This window comes from Grammomys surdaster, unplaced genomic scaffold, assembly GCF_004785775.1.
Source record: "Grammomys surdaster isolate TR1022 unplaced genomic scaffold, NIH_TR_1.0 172, whole genome shotgun sequence".
NCBI classification, from domain to species: domain Eukaryota; kingdom Metazoa; phylum Chordata; class Mammalia; order Rodentia; family Muridae; genus Grammomys; species Grammomys surdaster.
The window spans coordinates 3,062,126-3,078,233 of record NW_021604620.1 but is presented as its reverse complement, the minus strand read 5'-3'; the positions used below and the strand labels follow the sequence as shown (position 1 = coordinate 3,078,233).

The window sequence follows — 16,108 nt, the reverse complement described above, 5'->3', positions numbered from 1 at the left end:
CATTCACACATACAGGCACACACATACACATTCACACATACAGGCACACACATACACATTCACACATACAGGCACATACATACATGCATATGAACATGCACGCGCACACACACACATGTATACACACATGCACACATGCATGTACACATACATACACATATATACACACATGCACACATGCATGTACACATACATGCACATACATAAACATGCACACACAGACATATACATGCACACATGCAAACATGTACACACATGCACATGTGTACACATACATATATACACATGTATGCACACATACATGTACACACATATAGGCGCACACACACATACATACATGTACATAATCTCTTCTGGTTAGTGTATCTCTTCCATAGATGTACAGATGCCATCAGCACTACCCTGAGCCACAGAACAAGCTGGTTCAGGAAGAGACCAGAACCATCCTGGGCAGACCAGAGATAAGGTAAGACTGAGCCACAGCAGGTGTGTTTGAAGAAACGCTTTAGATTGGTAGCTGCTCGGTGTGCTGTGTGACGAACAGCACTGCACCAAGCTCCATCAGCCCTTGCTAATACAGGGTGGCAACTGGGTTTAAGATGCTCTGAAAGCTGGGGTTAACCTGGAGCTGCCCCAACTCTCCATGAACACTTAGTGCAGATTCTTGAATCTTTTCCTTATTTTTCCCTCTTCCATTTTTATATGAGAACATTACCAATTACTGCTCGTTTTCTCTCTCTAAGACTCTCCTCACCCTTCCCTCTCTCTCTTTCTGTATCTTCCTTTCTTTCTTTCTTCCTCTTTCTCTCATTCCTTCTCTGTTTCCCTCCTCATCTCCTTTCCCCAAGAATATTAGAGGTGAAAAAGACCCAGGTTTGCAGTCTAATCTGATTCACATCAGCATCCTCCCCAGACAGCATCCTCCTCCCTGGATCTTAGTTGACTCTGGGCCACACCCAGTTTCCCCTGCCATCCAGGGTACCCATGTCCCAGTGGCTGGCACTGGCTAGTGATGAGGTACGACAGAGTCTACCTCTAGTAAAATTCCATGATAGAGATCGGAATGACTTCCCATAGACACAACTGGTAAATACTGGTCCACAAAACATCTTTATTTATTTATTTATTTATTTATTTAGTTAGTTAGTTAGTTAGTTAGTTAGTTAGTTAGTTTTGAGACAGGATTTCACATAGCCCAGGATGGGTATCTAGCTAAAGTTGACTTAGAACTTCAGATTCCCCTGCTTCCATTTCCAGAGTGCTGGGATTGCAGGGATGCGCCATCACACTGGGTTTATGTGGCAATGAGGAGTAAACCCAGGGCTTTAATCAAGCCACCTCGAAAGCCCTCTGTCACCTGAGCTGCATTCTAAGCCTTTGTCCTTGCTTCTTAAAGCAGGTCTTGTTCCTTGGCCAGGGTAAGCTCTGGGCTCCATGTGAGCTGAGTGTGAAGCGAACTCCCGCTGAGTTTGCTGTTGCCCCTTCTCCTTTCTTTCTCTTCCTTTACCCCTGACCCCTGACCCCTGATCCCTGACCTCTGACCCCCTGATCTTCAGTTTCTTTTTCATTTTTGTATAAATGCATACAGGTATACAATGTGTTACCTAACAACCACCTTACAGCTCTTCCCCACTCCTCTCAGGATACCCTGACAACCTCCCAATTTCATGTCCTCCTCTCTTGTTAGAGCGTCTATAACTCTCTGAGTTCAATGAACGCTGCCCACATATGGGTTTGGAGTCACCCCCTGGAGCAGCCACCTTCCCATCCTGCAAGAAACAGGGAGAACTTAATTCCAACCACAACTTGGCCCCGACGTCCAGCTCAGAACTGTTCTGCTCTGTTGCTGTGTAGAGAGATGTGCTGGTGTCTCTAGGAATCGCCCTCAGCAATGTAATGCTTATTCCTAGTCGCTGCCTACCCTCTGTCCTCCTCTGTGGTTGCTTGCCCAAGCCCCTGCCCTATGGTTCTTTCCCTAACACAACAAGAAAGCTTCCTCGATAAAGAAAACTGAATGTCCCGCCCCCCTCAGTAGCCATCAACAGCCAATAGCTCCTAACCACCTCACCCCTTTTGAAACCACTCTATTCTATACACCACACACAGGAGTCCTGCCAAGGTCCACTATTTGGGCCTCAGATTCTTCAGTTATCCAGTGCAGGTAACTCACTACACTGACGAAGATTATTCATTCCAAGGCTGGGTAAATGTGTCGTGTCTGGGAAGGCTTTGAACCCAGATACCCAAAAGCTGAGAGAATTAATTGTTATTATAATGTTGGGCAGAATCCACAACTGAGGAAGTGACAGAAAACGGAAATTTTATTGAAAGGGTTCAATGTACTTGTTATTTCTTGTGGTTGTCCAGGTCATCCTGGCCCAATAGAAAGTAGTGTATTCATTCCCTTTGCTAAGGAAGACACCTTCCAGCTCCCAAGTGCAGGGCTGCCCCCTAGTGGTCTTTGTACAAATGTCAATTGGAAAAAATCAATTTTTAAAACTCATGTGCATGGTTTGCACGTTCCTGTGTCTGTGTTCATGTGTGTGGATGCAGCTGCATACATATCATGGCATGCATGTAGTGGTCTCAGGACAACCTCATGTGTTAGACCATGCCTTCTACCTTGTTTGAGACTGGGTCTCTTCGTGGCCATTGTAAATGCCAGGCTAGCTGACTCACAAGCTTCCAGAGATCTCAACCCCACTCCCATCCCTCTGTGGGAGCTCTGGGCTTACAGATGTACACCACCATGTCTGGTTTTACATGACGTCTGGGGATCTGAACTCAGACCCTCACACTAGCTCAGCAAGCACTGTACCTACTGAACCAGCCCAGAGGATCAAATCTTGCAGCCAGATGGCAAACTTGTCAAGACTGCCCTACCTGAATGTCATTCTCAGGTACCCACAGGTGCTCTACGGGGATAAATTATACACCCGGTGGTTACTCTCTGACCTCCCCAGTGTGCTTGTTTACATACACACACACTTCTGAGTGTTGCCAGGACTCTCAGTGTTAAACATAGGAACCGGAACAGGTCAGTGTATGCACCCTGAGGACAGAACCACTGGGATTTGTGTGTGAGAGGTCCACTTGTCTTAAGGAGTGTGCTTAGGCGATGTTGCCAGTAGGATGATCCTGATCCAGTCTTCAGGGTGAGTGGAGGATGGAGATCCAGGGAGAGTTGCTAGTTTAAGTCTGGAGGTGGTGTGGTCTGTCAGCCTTGTTTCTGCTTCTCTGGTGAGTATGGGTGAGACCTAGCCACATTATGGGGAGTCACTGGTGTAAGTCAAAGTCTACAGATTTAAATGTAAATCTTTCTTTAAAACTCTGTGTATGTATGTGTGTGTGTGTGTTTGTGCATATCTGTTTGTGTCAGTGTATATGTCTGTGTATGAGTGTCCATGCATGATCTGTGTATGTGTGTTTGTATCTTGCGTCTGTGCATGTATCTGTGTCTTTGTGTGCATATGTGTGTGTGTGTGTGTGCGTATGTGTGCCTGATTGATGTGGGTGCCCTTGGGGCCAGAGACATCAGATCCCCTGGAGCTGGGGTTACAGGTGGTTGTGAACTGTCCGGTGTGGATGCCGGGAATCAAAGCCAAGGCCTCTGGAGGAGTAGGGCATACTTCTAACTACTGAGCTGCCTCTCCAGCCCTCTGGATATTAACCTCACCTTGAAAATGCCTAGACAAAAATATCTAGATTGATCTAACCAAATACTTAACTTTTGCCAAATAGATACACAAAATTAACCTAGGTCTTCTGAAAATACATTTTCGGATGTATCTGTCATTCCTCTGCAAACATCATCATCCCTTCAGGAAAGAAGCCCGGGGAAGATCTTCATGCTCTGTCATATTTGCCTCTCGTGGCCCTGTCTTTTTCTGCCTATGAGCTGCTCCGTGCTTAGGGTATGTCATGGCTTGAGGCAGCAGCTCCGTGGATGTCTGTTTCATAAAGAGCCACATGATTTATGTAGCTTCCGTTTATGGGCACGGCAGACATTTGAACAAGCTGTGAATCTGTTCGCTCAATATGAATGTTAAAGTAATGGGTAAGTTTAGTTTCAGAATATACTTTTTATCGTATTTAAAAAAAATAAAACCTAATCGTAGTGCTTCAAGTTGCTGCTCTTTTTTATTCCCAAGTGGTCTTCTGTGTACACAGCAGACCACATCTGTGTGTCCGCCCTAGGGTCCACTTCCTCTTCGGGGAAGCGGGGAAAGGCAGCCAGAAGAGGAGAGCAAGCTGCTGCCCCCCACCCTGTGGCCTCCCGGGAAGAGGAGGAGATCAGGGCACTGACAGATCTGTGAGACTCTGCACCTCCACACATGAACATCAGACCTCAGGAAGCTCTTCTGTCTGATTGTCCTGCACACATATGTATACCTCTTTTCCTGTCTTACTTTTGAGACTTGGCACCAGTAGAACTTTTACTGACAAAAGAGACCTCAGGAACTTTGGACATTTTCCAGAATCCATTGAATCAGGTAGATTTTGTAGGGGGAAAAAAAAGCAAGAATATAAAAGAAATAATGATTCGCTTGAATTTTTTTTTCTTCGCTGAATGTGAGCAACTGTTGGACAAGTTGCTGGCTCCCTCTGGGAATTCCTCCTGGGCTGGACATGTCTGCTGCAGCCTTATCTTGCGAGCTCTCAGGACAACAATCAATTTGCATTTTACTTTAGGCTAAAGTGTGGATGTTTGATAGGAAATCTTTCCCTCTTCCATTTGGCAGAAGGAGTAACTGTTCACTCTCTTTGGCTAACGGGTGCCCATCTGGTTCCAGCTAGCTCCTGAGCCTTTCATTAGCAGAGGTAGAAAGAACAAAGCTTGGGTGAGCTGCTCATGCACGTGGGGAAACTTCAGGTTTGTGTGAACTCCAAACTAGAACCCCCCCCCATCTGTGTATGCACATATGTACACACATGTGTGCTCCTGTGTGTGTGAAGGTCAGAGAACAATGCTGGGTCTCTTCTCTGTCATTCCTTATCTCTCCTTGTGCTCACCTGGTGCTGGGTCTGGCTTTAGTCCCCACCCATAGGACAGTCTTGTTTGCTAATGAATCCTATCTGTAGGAGATGTTAGCAGATCTTGACCTCCCGTTTCTGTATCCTGAGGTTCCGAGTCTATGTGTTCTTGACTGTGTCTGTTGGCATATCACGAAGGCTCATATGACCATTTCTGCTCCTGCTGATGTTCCTGGTCCAGCTTTGGCCAGGAATTGTCTCTGTCTGCCTCCTCTGTCTTAGTTTGAGTTCTATTGCTGTGAAGAGACACTGTGACCCCAGCAACTCTTATAAAGAAAACATTTCATTGGGGCTGGCTTACAGTTTCCAAGGTTTCTGGTGCTGGAGGAGCAAAGAGCTCTACAGCTTGATCTACGGGCAGCACAGCGAGACTATGTGCCACACTGGGTGGAGCTTGAGCATAGGAGACCTCAAAGCCCGCCCCCATAGTGACACACTTCCTCCAAGGCCACACCTACTCCAACAAGGCCATACCTCCTGATTGTGCCACTCCCTATTGGCCAAGCATTCAAACACATGAGTCTGTGTGGGCCATTCCTGTTCAAACGACCTCATCCTCCAAGTCACCACTCTTTCTTTGAGCCCCATTATTGTATTCATATGAGAATCCGAAGCCACCACTTCTATGGTCAATGTATCTAGTGTTGTAGATGGCATCCAATGCCCTCTTCTGGCCTCGGTTAGCACCTCCCATATGTGCACACAGATGCACACACACTGATTAAAACAAAAAATATATTTCTTTTAAAAACACTTCCTCTGTTTTTATCTTTGTCGCCCTGGTCTTGATGATCTACATCTCTCCACAGAAGGACTTAGGCAGTGTCTCTCCTCTGATCCAGCTTCCTCTTCATTCTGTCAGGAGCTCTCTCTTGATGCACAGTTCTGAGGGTCTCACTGTCTGCCATCACCCAGTGAAGGCAGTCACTACCGTCTTCTCATTACTTCTGGACACTGCACTCCGGCATGAATGCTCTTTAAGATCAGCCTCTCCTGTCCCCCCAACCCCCAGCTTAATTCCCTTTACACACACTGAATGTTCCACTATATGTCTGGAATTTTGCAAGAGGTGATTTCTCCATCTACAGTGTCTTCCCACACGTGTTGGTAGCACTAGTACGTCCTTCCAAAGCCAGTGTGGGCACCCCTACTTCTGTGTGCTGTACTCCCCCCAGACCCAGACCCGCTCCTGCTGCCTGACACCTTACACGCCTGTCTGTAGCACCTCTGCCCTTCTGTCTGCAGTGGGGGTGGGCGGTTTGCTTTATGTCCCCAATACCTGGCAGGAAAGCATTAGATGTTAAATGAGTGAGCGAAGGGTCCAACAATAAAGGAACTGATTTTATCTTTCGCTTTTGCTCCTGTGTGAAATGAGCAAGCTACCAGAACCATAGCAGTTTGGGTGAACTGAAAATACACATTTTGATAAGAAAAACTCTGTGAACTCAACTTAAAGGACATACCCATTAGCACCTTCCGAGGCATCTTTTAAAATTGCTGCCTTGTGTTTTTGTATTTGAACCAGTGTGTTTAACACCAATCTATGCTTATGTTATTGCTCCATGTTCAGCGGAAACTATTTAAATTACTCATTGGAATTTATCCTAAAACCAGTGTGTGCCTCATTGTTTACAGTCATGCACCACATAACATCTCAGTGGGTAGCAGGCCACACATACAGCCTCTACGTTACAGTGGAGCCAAGAAATCTCCACAGCCTGGTGACATCACAGTCCTGACAAGGAGAGTTCCATTAGGAAGTCTCGAGGCGTCCCTCAGACCCTGTGGGCGCCTGGAGCCAGTCACAGAGGTGGTAGAGACAGCCACAAACAGTTACTAGTGAATCAAAACACTTGAGGGGTGAAGCGGCTGGGCCTGATTTGGGTCTCTGTGGTTTTCCTGACTTGTAATTCTGGTATTTGTGTGGTGCTGGAGGTTGGTCTCACTGCCAGCACATCATGTGCTCATGGGAACAAGTTGCACATGACAAAGGGAGCCCACCCCCGCCAGGCCCAGGGCCCCTCAATATCCAAATGCACAATGGCCCTGTGGGCCCACCCTCTAGAGAGCTGTGGAAAGTGGCTGAGCCCTCTTTTTTCTACTGCTGAGGGTGTTGTGCTTTGCTGGATGCCTCTCACCTACAGGTGAGCTCTGTTTCCTGTTATTAAAAAAAAAAAAATGAAGGAGGAGGGTTTGACCTCCCTGTGCTCTGGGAAAAGAGATTTAAAGGAATGTAATACTGTAGGGTGTTTAATGGGCTTTTTTTTTTAAAAGGTTTATTTATGAGTGTTTTGCCTACATTGATGTAGGAAAGGCCACTAGAGGGCGTTGAATCCCTCAGAACTGGAGTCACAGATTGCTATGAACCACCGTGTGGGTGCTGGTAATTAAAGCTGGGTCCTCTGCAAAAGCAGTCAGTGCTCTTAACCACCCAGTCTTCTCTCCAGCCCCTACCTCTGTAAGATATTTTTTAAGTGTTCTATAGGGACTGGGGATATGGCTCAGCGTAAAATGCTTGCTGTGTAAGGACAAGGCCCTGATCCGAGCACACACATAAGACATGACACCCATGCCTGTCGTCTGAGGGCTGGAGGCGGAGACACGGGGATCCTAGGGCTCACTTGCCATGTAGTGCAGCCAAGCTGTGAACTCCAGGTCCTGAAAGAGTCACCTTGGAGAGCAATGAAGTGTGACACCCAGTGTTGACTTCTGGTTTTCACAGGTGCACACACATGTATTCATCACACACACAAATGTAAGTTAAATAACAAACCAACCACTGTGCAGGTTTCTCTACAGCTCCCTCCATGAACTTAGATTTCGGGAAGGTGTCTGCCGTGAACAGGGCCGTTGAGGATGGACAGCACAGGACTGCCACCAAGCAGCTACCCCTAGTGTAGTCTGCCATCTCCTCACCTCACCACTGACAGCCCCCTCCACAGGCACCTCCCTCCCACAGATGAATCAGATATGACTCTGATTAGGTGGGAGTTCACATTCAGTGACAGCGTATGACACAGCAGATGTCAGGAGTGCACCGCAGCGACGCTTTGAGGTGGACATCGGTTCCCTCCTCTGTGGGGGAGAACGGAGATCTACACGTCTTATTGTTTACTGTCATCTGCAGAGTGATGGACAGCTCTGTTCCTCCCGGGAGAGGGAAGGTTTTGTTGTTGCTGCTGCTGCTCAAGGTCGGAGCTACGACAATAATCCCACAACAGGGGACAGTCCTCTAGGACAAAAACATCTACTTCTATAGCTGCCTCGTGATGCAGTTTTAGACCAGCTCTGGTGTGTGTGTGTGTGTGTGTGTGTGTGTGTGTGTGTGTGTGTGTAGGTGTCTTGAGCTCAGCTAGGCTTCACAGCAGAACCTGTTGTCTGTGTGTGTTAGAGGAAGATTCTGGCATGTGCTTCTCTCTTATAAGTCAAAAGAAAAGGAATAAATGTGACATGGATGCACACAGGAGGACCAGGCAAAAGGGAGAGTCTGCAGATGGGTATTGTAGAGCCACCTTCCCCTCCATAGCTACAGTGCCCACAGTCGTGGCTTTTCAGTGCATAGCCGAGCCGACCACACCATGTGGCTGAACCTCCCTTCCACATTCCAGCCCGCTCTGCCTTCTAGCACTCCATCACTTCCTTCTGTGCCAACCCCAGCTCCTTAGCTGGCTGCCTACTCCAATTCTAAGGATCTAAACGGCATCTTCCTGAGAAGATATCTCGGTGCAGTACCCGCTGTGTGCTCGTGCTTCTTTCTTGCAGAATGAACAGCATTCTCCCTTCCTTACTAAAAAAAAAAAATGCTAATGGGATATAATGTTTAATGGGAGGAAGGGAAACTATCTCAAATTTACATATCTGATAAGGAACTTGTACCCAGAGTAAATCAAGAGACCTTACAAAATAATAAACAAGAAAAGACAAATACTCTCGTTAGAACTGATGAGGTTACGCACATGGCTGGTGAGCCCATGAAAATATGTTCAGGATCGTTCATCGATTAGAGAAGCCGATTGTCTTCATTAGTCAGTAGAGATGGCAAATCAAAATCTTAGTACAAGACATCTCATGTCCTCTTAAGATCACAGCCATTAAGAAACGGGGACAGCCATAGTAAGGGTGAGGAGATACTTGAGTCTTCCCAGCAGACCATGGGACAGGTGGAGACACTGAAAAGCACATCTGTCACTTTTCCCAGCACAGTTACCAACCATGCCAATCAACAGCTCAGTTCCTATAACTGAGATTTATGTCCATAGAAAACTTAAATATAAATGTTCACGAGAGGGTTAACCATAATAGCCAGTTAATAGACATAATTTGATGCCAGTCAGCTGCCAAGAGATAAATAAAACATGACACATGCAGACATTGGGTGTTGTTTGGCGGCAAAAGGCTCAGGGACCATTGTAGAAGAGGGGACAGGAAGAATGTCAGGGAGGGAAGGACGGAGAGTCGTGGACTTCTCGGCTCTGAACATGACATAGCATCTCAGTTACATACATGAACTCACACCTGCTGTGGTAACCCACACCAGACCTCCACACGACCGAGAGAGTTAAAAATTCCAGCAGGGAGCAGGGAGAATCTCTACACAGCCTGTTCCTAACTAAGGAGCTAATGGCAGCTGATGGTTGTTAAGGGTGGGCTGGCCATTGTAGGTTGCTATCCCATGCCCCGGTGCATGGTCCCCCAGCCATGCACATATGGGCAGTGCTAATTGGACTTAGTGAGCTTTAAGAAAGAGAGCCGCAAAGTTGGTCATCCATTGGGAGTACTGGAAGGAGGGACCGGATATGAAGGAGATACATTGTATACATGTATAATATTTTCACAGATAAACACATAAGCCCCTCTCTGTCTTCTCTACCCTGGGAGCAGCTCTCTCACTTTGACCCCTCACCCCTGAAAATATATGCCTGCTCCAAGTTCTTCTCTACCCGCTCCCTGATCAGGAGCACCTCTCAGCTGCTGAGTCTTCTGCAGTGGAGCTGAAGTGACCACAGACGCCAACAGATAAGGGTGTCAACTGCTTGGCGGTCACAGTGCCTCTGACCTCAGTTATCCCTAGCCATGGCTTCCAAACCAGTGCCATTTCAAGGGACAGCCACAGAGCCTTCAAGTTCATTGGGGCAGGGGCTGGGGCAGGGATTGGGACTCTTTTGGAGAGTCCCATTGGCTATGCTGGGAACCCTTCTCTGAAGCAACTGCTCTTTTATGTGATTCTGGGCTTTGCCCTCTCAGAGGCTGTGGGGCTCTTCTGCCTAATGGAGACCTTTCTCATCCTCTTCAACACGTGAAGCAGGCATCTCCACTTCCACCTCCCATAGTTCTTCTGTGTCTCGTCTGTCCTGTATGTTCTTTTTCCTGTACCTCCCCAAGAAGTCTGGGGAAAGTGCGTGGCTCAGAATTAGACAGAGAGAAGACAAATAAATGCTGTATTAATAAGATATAAACATGCATGCATGCATACATACATACATACATGCATGCATAAATACATACATATGATAACTAATTAATGCAATCTAAAAATAAAGCTTAATATCAAAGAGAACTTAATGCAGTTATATAGTATATGCTTTGGTCAGTGAAGGCCCCGGGTACATGATTGATTATAATGACCCCCCAAAATTCCACTTGCCTGGTTATCTCATAGTCCTGCTGATGCTGAGACACAGCATGTGACACAGATGCAGAACAGAGGAATTGTAGTACTTAAATATAACTTCCATCCCTGCGGGGCTACTGTCAGTGCCTACCATGTCACTCAGGATGTTTGGGGCCACTCCTTAGGGCTCCTCCAATTCCTTTTGCTGACTTCCCAGGGGTGAGCAAGCTGTCAGACTTCACATTCCTGTGACTGTAGCTGTCTGCCTGTCAGTGTGACCAGGGGCTCTTTGGTGGAAGATGATGGTCTTTCATCCAGATGGGAGTCACCAGCACCTCAGATCTGTCTGAGGGTCCATTCTGACTCCTGTTGATTTGAAAGCTTTTCAGACCTCTGGCTGCTTGGGTCTCCAGGGGTGTGAAATGGTACCATCAGATTCCCAGCAGGGCTGTTGTGAGGACTAATGTTTTAACAGGAGCTATCTTCTCCCCTCTAAGAAGGCATTAATGAAGTGAAAGGTTTTATTCTGCAAGGCTGCTTATTTTTAGTGGTAATTTATGCCTCCATGTAGTAACTGAGGCAGAATTGCTTGGGTTTTCTTGACGCCTCTCCCTTCCATAGAAGCAGTCAGTTGCTCATAGCTCTTCCATTGGGAGTAAGAGAGTAAGAGCTCATGAGTCCCACTCCATGCTGGAATGTCACCTGCCTTGATCTTGTGTGGCCACCACAGCTGTTGTTGGCAAGGGTGACCGCCCATCATGTCCAGGAGACGCTGTCTCTGGTCCTCCCCAAGCTCTGCTTCTTAAAACCTTTCTTCTACCTCTTACATGATTCGCCTTGTGGAGAGAGGTCACTCAGGAGTGAGCTCTGGTCTCCACACACACATTCAGCACACACAAGCACACGCATGCACACGCACCCACACACACACATACACACACTGGTCTCCACATGTACATTCAACATACACATAAGCAAATGCACAGGTGTGCACACATGCATGCACACACAGGCACACTCTGGTCTCCACATGCACATTCAACACACACATACAGTTTCTCTGGTTTTATTGTTCTTTTTTAAAAAGATTTATTGATTGATTTTCTGTATGAGTACACTGTTGCTGTCTTCAGACACACCAGAAGCAGGCATTGGATTCTATTACAGGTGGTTGTGAGCCACCATGTGGATGCTGGGAATTAAACCTAGTACCTCTGGAAGAGCAATCGATGCTCTTAACCGCTGAGCCATCTCTCAAGCCCTATTGTTTTTCTATAGGACAACTTTACAAGGGCTGGGCACATTCAGGGGACAGGACCAGGTGCTCTGGGCTGACAGCCCCACCCTGCCATTTCTCTCTGCCTCACCTTCTCCCCCTCCTTCTGGTTGACAGTGAGATGAAGCAGAGGCTAGCCGAGGAGAACAGCAAGTGCAGCATCCTCTCGAAGCACCAGAAGTTTGTGGAGCGCTGCTGCATGCGCTGCTGCTCGCCCTTCACCTTCTTGGTCAACGCCAGGCGCCTCTGTGGGGAATGCAAGTTCAGCGTCTGCAAGAGCTGCTGCTCCTACCAGAAGCATGAGAAGCTATGGCTTTGCTGCGTCTGCCAGCAAGCCAGGTGAGTGGACACATCATACTTGCAGGCCTGGACTGTTGGCACCACCGCCATTTCCTCTGGTATTGATGGACAGGTGTGCCCAGAGCACTAAAGTCAGCAAAGGAGATCAGAGAGAGGATAAGAGAAGCTATGGGAGAACACAAAGGAGGCTGTCGGGATGAGAGATACAGCTTCTCCCATGCTCCAGCTTCTCCCATGCTCCGCCCACTCCTTTCATTCTTCCACAAGTGTCCTGTATTCATAGAAACTGCACCGTATTGTGGAAACATGAGTGAACTGGGTGGGCTCCTAATAACCCAGATGCATAAGGATGTGAAGGGACACACGGCTATTCGCCTCCACATGTGTTGCCAACAAGCAGGCCTTAATCCACTTCCACATTGACTGTGGGGACACTTAGCATGAGCTAGCTCTCAGGAGGGTTTGGAGAAAGCCTCATATCATAGAGGGGGTGGATGCTGCTGCCGTGTGACTAGAACAACACACCTGCAGTTCCTAGTCTCCCTGTGGCATGCTGAGTAGGAACTGGTGAGTTTGACAACTGGTGTCTGTCTTAAATCTCTGCTGATTTCATTGTCTTTGAGGTTCACTGCCATCCCTGGTGGCTCCATAGCTCTGTGTTATGGTGACCAAAGCAGGCTGGCTGTGCTTGAGCCACACTCAGAAAGCCAGCCTTCCTGCCTTGCCTTCCTTCTCCATCTCTCCTCTCCCTGCTCTGTCATGCTTTTTTTTACTCTTTAATAAGCTAAGTCTGAGCATTTTCCCTGTTTGTGGGGATAGTGGCTGAGTGGGTGAGCAGGGCTTCTGAGGAAGCAGGCTCTACATAGCAAAGACCTGAACAGCCCTGTGATGCCAGCTTCTGTGGAAAAGTGGCTTGCTCATCATTCGGTATCCAGGCTTGGGTGCCCTGGGTCCTAAGCATTGCATAGCTCAGACTGTCCCACTTCCACATGGAGGCTTGGTGGATATGGAGAGGCCTGGGACAGAGGGAGGACCCATCGTAACTGACTGTTATGAGCATGGCCAGCTATACCAGAAACAAAGAAAAACATGTTTGTGTCTTTCCACAATATCAGGATATATTAAATAACAAATTCAGAGAGCGTGGAAGTTTCAACCACAGTGACTTACCAAATATCTCTGCTTTGTGCAATACCTCCAGCTGAGGGAAACGCGGGTTCTTATTCCAAACTTAATTACTCATATCCACTCTCAGATCATACACTGCACATACCACACTGCAAATCTATCACCTACCTATCATTTGTCTATCAACTGTCTACCTATGTCTGTTTATCTATCTATCCATCATCTATCTATCATGTATATATTTAGCTTACAGAATGGCTGCAAAGGGTTAAAGAGTCAAAAAGACTGGGGGAACCATTGGGAATATAAGAGAGTCTGGGGGGATGTGAGAGGACCAAGCAGACAGCAGTCTATGAGACAAATGAGGGAAAGCAAAAGACAGACAGATGAACAGACAGACAGACAGACAGATGCATAACAGGTCCAGACAGATGAGCAAGAGGACAGGCAGATGGCAGCTGGGGTAGACTGCAACCACAGAGGGACAGAGGAGCTGAAGCCTGGGACTGTGGAAAGTTCTCCGTCTATGGTCCTTGATACACACACTAAGTGATTAAGTGACAAGCAGCAGGGGCGTCAGTCAGTGTCTTATTGAGTGTCCACCGCTGTAGGGTCCAGGTGAGGGAGTTTGACTCTTTCCTTAGATGTGTTCACTGAGTTCTTGGGGCCCGGTTGTCCTAATAGGACTATATCATTTCATGCACACCTGTGGCACACTTCTGAGTCCCTCACCAGTCAATTGTCGGATGGTGTTACCTGGTAGATAGTGCCGTGCATGTGTTCATGCAGGAGTGTGCCCACGCAGGAGTGTGAACACCCTCTGCTTCAAACACCATAGAAGCTGCTTATAAAATGGAGTCTCTTAAAGCACAGCACAGGCTGGCAAACCACTGCTCTGCACAAGACAGAGTAACCTAGGGCAGGCGACAGCCTCGTCTCAACCGTTAGGGTCGGGATGTGTGGTGGTTTGAGTATGCTTGACCCATGAGAAGTGGAATTATTGGAGGAACTTGTTGGAGGAAGTGTGTTGCTATGTAGGTCAGCTTTGAGGTCTCTATGCTCAAGCTCCACCCAGTGTGGAAGGAGAGTCTCTCCTGGCTGCCTTCAGATCAAGATGGAGAACTCTCAGCTCCGCCAGCACCATGTCTGCATGCACACTGCTCTGTTTCCCACCGTGATGACCTCTGAAACTGTAAGCCAGCCCTAACTAAATGCCTTTATTAAGAGTTCCCTTGGTCATGGTGTCTCTCCACAGCAATAAAAACCCTAACTAAGACAGGATGATAGGTGGGGCTGGCCCAGTCTTCTGCTTCTTAGTGAGCATAAGGCCAGACACTGAGAAAGTGCATATCAGGGCAGAGGGTTGTCACAGCAGTTAGGAGTACTGGCTGCTCTTCTAGAGGACCTGACTCCAGTAGAGGGTGCTCAGCATGGTAAATAGCACTCTGCACACACTGGAATGATGCTCTACCTTGAAACTGGTTCTCTTCAGTGGGGATGGTGCTCCACCCTGAGGTTGGTGCTCTGCAATGGGGATGGTGCTCTACCCTGAGGTTGGTGCTCTGCAGTGAGGATGGTGCTCCACCCTGAGGTTGGTGCTCTGCACTGGGGGTAGTGCTCCTCCTTGAGGTTGGTGCTCTGCACTGGGGATAGTGCTCCACCCTGAGGTTGGTGCTCTGCAGTGAGGGTGGTGCTCCACCCTAAGGTTGTTGCTCTGCAATGGGGATGGTGCTCCACCCTGAAGTTGGTAGTGCTCCACCCTGAGGTTGGTAGTGCTCCACCCTGGGGTTGGTGCTCTGCAGTGAGGATGGTGCTCCACCCTAAGGTTGGTGCTCTGCACTGGGGATAGTGCTCCACCCAGAGGTTAGTGCTCTTCACTGTTGATGGCTCTCCACCCTGAGGTTGATGCTGTGTACTGGGTGTGGTCCTTCATCCTGAGGTTGGTGGTCTGTGCTGGTGATGATGCCCAACCCTGAAGTTGGTGCTCTGCACTGGGGATGGTGCTCCACCCAGAGGTTAGTGTTCTGAAGTGGGGGTGATGCTTCACCATGAGGATAGTGCTCTGCACTGAGGATAGTGCTCCACCCTGGGGTTTGTGCTCTACACTGGTGATGGCCCTTCATCCTGAAGTTGATGTTCTACATTGAGGATGGTTCTCTATCCTGAGGTTGGTGCTCTACACTGGAGATGGTTCTCCACACACTGAATGTGGCACACTGTTCTGGAGATGCATACTGATGAGAAGCTCGGTGTTATCCTCGGTTGAAAACACCTCCAGAGGAAAGAGCATGGACTTGGTGGCCCCTGGGATTCTTTCCTATATGTTGGGTCTATGAGCTTTGCATAACATAGGCTTGGATGAGAAGCCTGAACTAACTGCTCATATGTCTTGTGATTCTAGGCAAGATACTCTTATCTTTTAGAGTCTGGAGAAAACAATACTAAGTCAGAATCTATAGCAGAAAAAAGAGAACTATAAACCACTGCAGGGACTTAGCTGCAATTACTTGGTACTGTTATTCTGTTATTTTGTTCTAGGGTTTTTAAGTGGGTATTTTCCTAATAAAATATTAGGGTGGTGTGATTGCCTCTAAGCAGGAAGTAATTTCCTCCATTTGTCGTCTTCATTTACCACTGTATAAATTATATATATATATATATGTGTGTGTGTGTGTGTGTATATGTGTGTGTGTGTGTATCATACACACACACACACACATATATATACATATGCATATTATCAGTTTATTTCCCAGCAC

The 16,108-nt window shown here is 47.5% G+C and overlaps 1 protein-coding gene and 1 pseudogene across 1 annotated transcript in view; both read left to right on the top strand.

Annotated features, from left to right (window-relative positions):
* Positions 1 to 16,108, top strand: part of Myrip (myosin VIIA and Rab interacting protein) — a 137,844-nt gene that overhangs the window by 45,369 nt on the left and 76,367 nt on the right. Inside the window, exon 2 of the mRNA XM_028767384.1 lies at positions 12,039 to 12,260. Coding sequence (XP_028623217.1) covers positions 12,039 to 12,260 — 222 coding nt within the window. The remainder of the gene's footprint in view (positions 1 to 12,038; positions 12,261 to 16,108) is intronic.
* LOC114621186 lies at positions 8,046 to 10,334 on the top strand (annotated as a pseudogene).